The sequence below is a fragment of the Mercurialis annua genome, linkage group LG1-X, assembly GCF_937616625.2.
Source record: "Mercurialis annua linkage group LG1-X, ddMerAnnu1.2, whole genome shotgun sequence".
Classification (NCBI taxonomy): Eukaryota; Viridiplantae; Streptophyta; class Magnoliopsida; order Malpighiales; family Euphorbiaceae; genus Mercurialis; species Mercurialis annua.
Genome location: NC_065570.1, coordinates 61,345,236 through 61,348,788, shown reverse-complemented (window position 1 = coordinate 61,348,788; position 3,553 = coordinate 61,345,236). Strand labels below are relative to the sequence as shown.

The 3,553-nt window shown below is 34.8% G+C and overlaps 1 protein-coding gene across 1 annotated transcript; it reads right to left on the bottom strand.

The window, feature by feature from the left end:
* Positions 1-1,176: 1,176 nt before the first annotated feature.
* Positions 1,177-3,305, bottom strand: LOC126670625 (NAC domain-containing protein 35). The gene is made up of 3 exons (XM_050364397.2): positions 2,851-3,305; positions 2,491-2,759; positions 1,177-2,020 (listed from the first exon to the last, which is right to left on the bottom strand). Exons 1-3 carry the CDS (start codon positions 3,092-3,094, stop codon positions 1,436-1,438), a joined length of 1,098 nt encoding a protein of 365 aa, XP_050220354.1. The 5' UTR covers positions 3,095-3,305; the 3' UTR covers positions 1,177-1,435.
* Between the last annotated feature and the right edge of the window lie 248 nt (positions 3,306-3,553).

Sequence of the window (3,553 nt, the reverse complement as noted above, 5' to 3'; positions counted from 1 at the left end):
GTTAATTTAACATGCAATATTCCGTAAATTGAATACATATATATATATATATATATATATATATATATATATATATATATATATATATATATATATATATATATATATATATATATATATATATATAGGATTGTAGAAGATATGGAAAATTGCAAAATTATTCACACTAAATGATGCCTATATGCTATATGAACAGCTTCCTGTGTACAACTTCAACGTCCAGTCATTGTAACGCCTCATTGGATAGGTTCATGAACCGGATCTAGGTTAGGATTTTCCTGAGTATATTCATATATAACTTTACTTCACCAAGCATTGTTGAAAAGATAAACAATCAGAACAACTAACATCTAGGAGTCTGGAGGGACAAATAAATTATAGTTTCCACTACTCTATTCACTTTATGAATATGACATGCCTGGAAATTTCCAGCTTATTCTCCTTCACATTCAGGACAAAAGAAACAACCCTCGTCAACTTAAAGTGTACATTTTCAAGCCAAGATGGGTGATAAAAGCAAAGATATCCTATCTAAATACAAGATACCCACATCCACATGGACACACTAATCATAAGCTACAGGCAAAGTTACTAGATTTCAGAATGTTACATATGCCTTTCTTAACCTCGTTTGGAGTTCTAGAAAATCTAACATACAGTGGTGATAATATGTTAAAAATATGAAGTTCTAAGCTGTACTGATACTCAAGAAAGGCCTCATCCTATTCACATTTACTTTATCCTTCATCCAAAAACAAACAATTTTAGAGAAAAAGCATGTTTTTTGTTTTTTGATATCTAATTTGGAGAATGTTGAAGTGAACTATAATTAAATAAGTATGATTTTAATTTGGACTTTTTAAGTTAGATGATTTAATAATATATTCAAAATCATTTACTTTAATTATAATCGGAATCTGTTCCAATAAAGAAAAATCTCACCGTACGTGCTTTTAGTTTTAGGTTCATATTTTTGGTTAATTAATCAGTTTAGTACCTGGACTGAACTGGTTAATTAACCAACATTAATTGTTAAATTAATTATTTTATAAGTGATAGGTGGCATCCTCTCAACCCCTGTTGCAGGAGTTTCCTGCAATTAAGTTTGCAGGAAATTTTTATTCTTTTGCAAATATCTATCTTGCAACAAAATGCTCATAATCTACTTTTAAGTGGTGAAGCTCAAAGAAGTCTGATCCTCATATATAGCTAACATTGAAACACAAACTTAAATTATAGACTAAAACAAAATTCCCTACAAGGAATCAGAGACTGGAAGATGATACATAATTTTTTTATGTCACATCCAAAACCTAATGACCTTAGATAAAAGTTGATAATTAGAGATAATATCCTGCATATACATAATATATATATCACTTGCAACACAAAAGTAAAATTGATGTAAGCACGAGATGCATATAATAATAAATGGTTACTTGAATGGATTGTTAACGTTGTACTGGTCTCTAGTTTCTTCCGGCATTGGATTCCACTCCCACAATCGATCTGAAAAGGCAGCGGCCGGTAGCGAGCTTGGTAACATAGTGGGAGGTAACGTGTGCGGCTGCATCATGGAGAGTTGTTGTTGATGAGTAGTAGTTGTGTAGTATTGCTGATAGTTTAGTAATGTATGAAGATCATCGACCGGGTTTGATGAACCGGCGTAGAGGCTGTTGTTAGGGACTAAAGGAGAAGCTTGTCGCGACTGGTGAAGAAACATATCCTCTTCTTGTATGGAAGCAGGTGGTAATCCAAGTGATGAGGTAGTAATTGGATGATGGTATGCATTAGTCAATCCTAAAGCAGTGGTAACATCTGAGCTACTGCAGCTTCCATCTGTTTCGCAACTAATCTTTTCGGCTTGTATCGAGTGTCCTCCAGAAACGTGAATTTGAGGAAGCTCTATGGATTTTGATGGTCTAGAAGATGAGGATGCCCTTGTCGGAAATGACCGAGGGACGGATGGGTGATCTTCCACTCCAGCTCTCTTGTATACTCGGCAAAGTGATATCTCAGCCTGCAAATTATGAATCAAACTATTAATTAAATTGGCTACTAAAAGGACTCAAAACTGAAAATACTGGTTCCCCACTGAGCGATTGTAGTTATGAAAATCATGCAGCAAGGAAACGGAAACGTCCAAACCACTTAAATTTGAAAATTGAAATCTTAAAAAACCAGTAATAACTTTTTCCAAAGGACGGACGGACACGGACATGAAAATGGAACACTTGAACATGGATATGGTGATAATTTAAAGTATTTCAGTTTCCTATAAATGGGAAACGTTGATTGAAGGAAATATCCATACTACCTTGCTCTTAAAGATAATTTGGACCCTTAAGAAATGAGAGGAAGAAAGATATATAGATGAAAATAAAAAGAGAGAGTTCATCTTATAGTTCATAATGAAAGTAGCAGTAGTAAGGCTAAAGCCGGTAAGAAAAGTAAGAGTAAGAAGAATAAGACTAAATCTTGTTTGATTACCTTCTGATAACGTTCAGTGTCGATGTGAGGCAAACGGTATTCATTCATGATCCAGCTTGTTCGGATGCCTTTGGGAGCTTTCCCAGAGTAGAAAACTAGGGTTTTCTTCAACCCAATAGACCTGCAATTCTCACTTCTAATCATCCGGTCAGCTCCAGTCGCCTTCCAGTACCCAGAAGTCGTCACACGATTAGGCCGATCCCCGTTTCGATACTTTCGATCTCTCGGAACATAGAAGAACCATTCTTTCTCTCCAATTGCTGCCAAAGCTGACCATACACAAACCAAACTCATTTCAAGAGATACTTATAAGTAAGAGACAAAAGAAAAAGAGAAAAAGTGCCCTAAGGGAAGAAATACCAGGAAGTTCCCAAGGGTCATAACGATAAAGATCCAAGAAAGTAATGAGCTCAACGTTGAAACGTTTGCCCTCAACCTTACGGCGAAGGTAGAACTCAACGAGTTCTTCTTCAGTAGGGTGGAACCGAAACCCCGGCATAATTATGTCATGTTCGTGATCATCTTCTTTATTATTAATATTAATATTACTATTACTATTGTTGCTGCTGCCGTCGTTAAGGCTCATCATTGCTGCAATTGCCATAAACTAATCAAATAAAACTCTATTTCTGCTTTACCCTCCCCTCTTTATATTGCAAGCGAAGATATATTATTTGTACGAATTGAGACGTGCAAGTGGCAGTGGATAAAAAGAAAAAATTAAAAGAAAAGATAAAAATTGTCCCATACTAATTAATCAGTTTCAATTTAATCACATAGAAAAGAAATTTATTAATCAGGCTTTGTCTCTCTCGCTGTGGAGTTAATGCAAAGATCCACAGAGAGCTTAGAGGGCCTACATGAGTGTTTAAGATAAAGAAAATGACATCTCAAAATATAGGAGGACAATATGTGTTCAATCTTGTGCGGTGGTTTTGGACCTTTCTTCTACCTCTACCTTTTTCATTTTTTTTCTTTCGGATCATTTTTTTAGGATGCTACATGAGATAGTGCATCATAATATTTGAAAATTTTTAAAATATCAATTTATTTTACTCTATGT

Excerpts from the sequence above, each read along its gene's own strand:
- LOC126670625 (XM_050364397.2), bottom strand. The coding sequence starts at position 3,094 with ATGGCAATTGCAGCAATGATGAGCCTTAACGACGGCAGCAGCAACAAT. Across the intron at positions 2,760-2,850 it reads TGACCCTTGGGAACTTCCTG|CTTTGGCAGCAATTGGAGAG; the intron begins GTATTTCTTCCC and ends GTGTATGGTCAG. Across the intron at positions 2,021-2,490 it reads ACACTGAACGTTATCAGAAG|GCTGAGATATCACTTTGCCG; the intron begins GTAATCAAACAA and ends CATAATTTGCAG.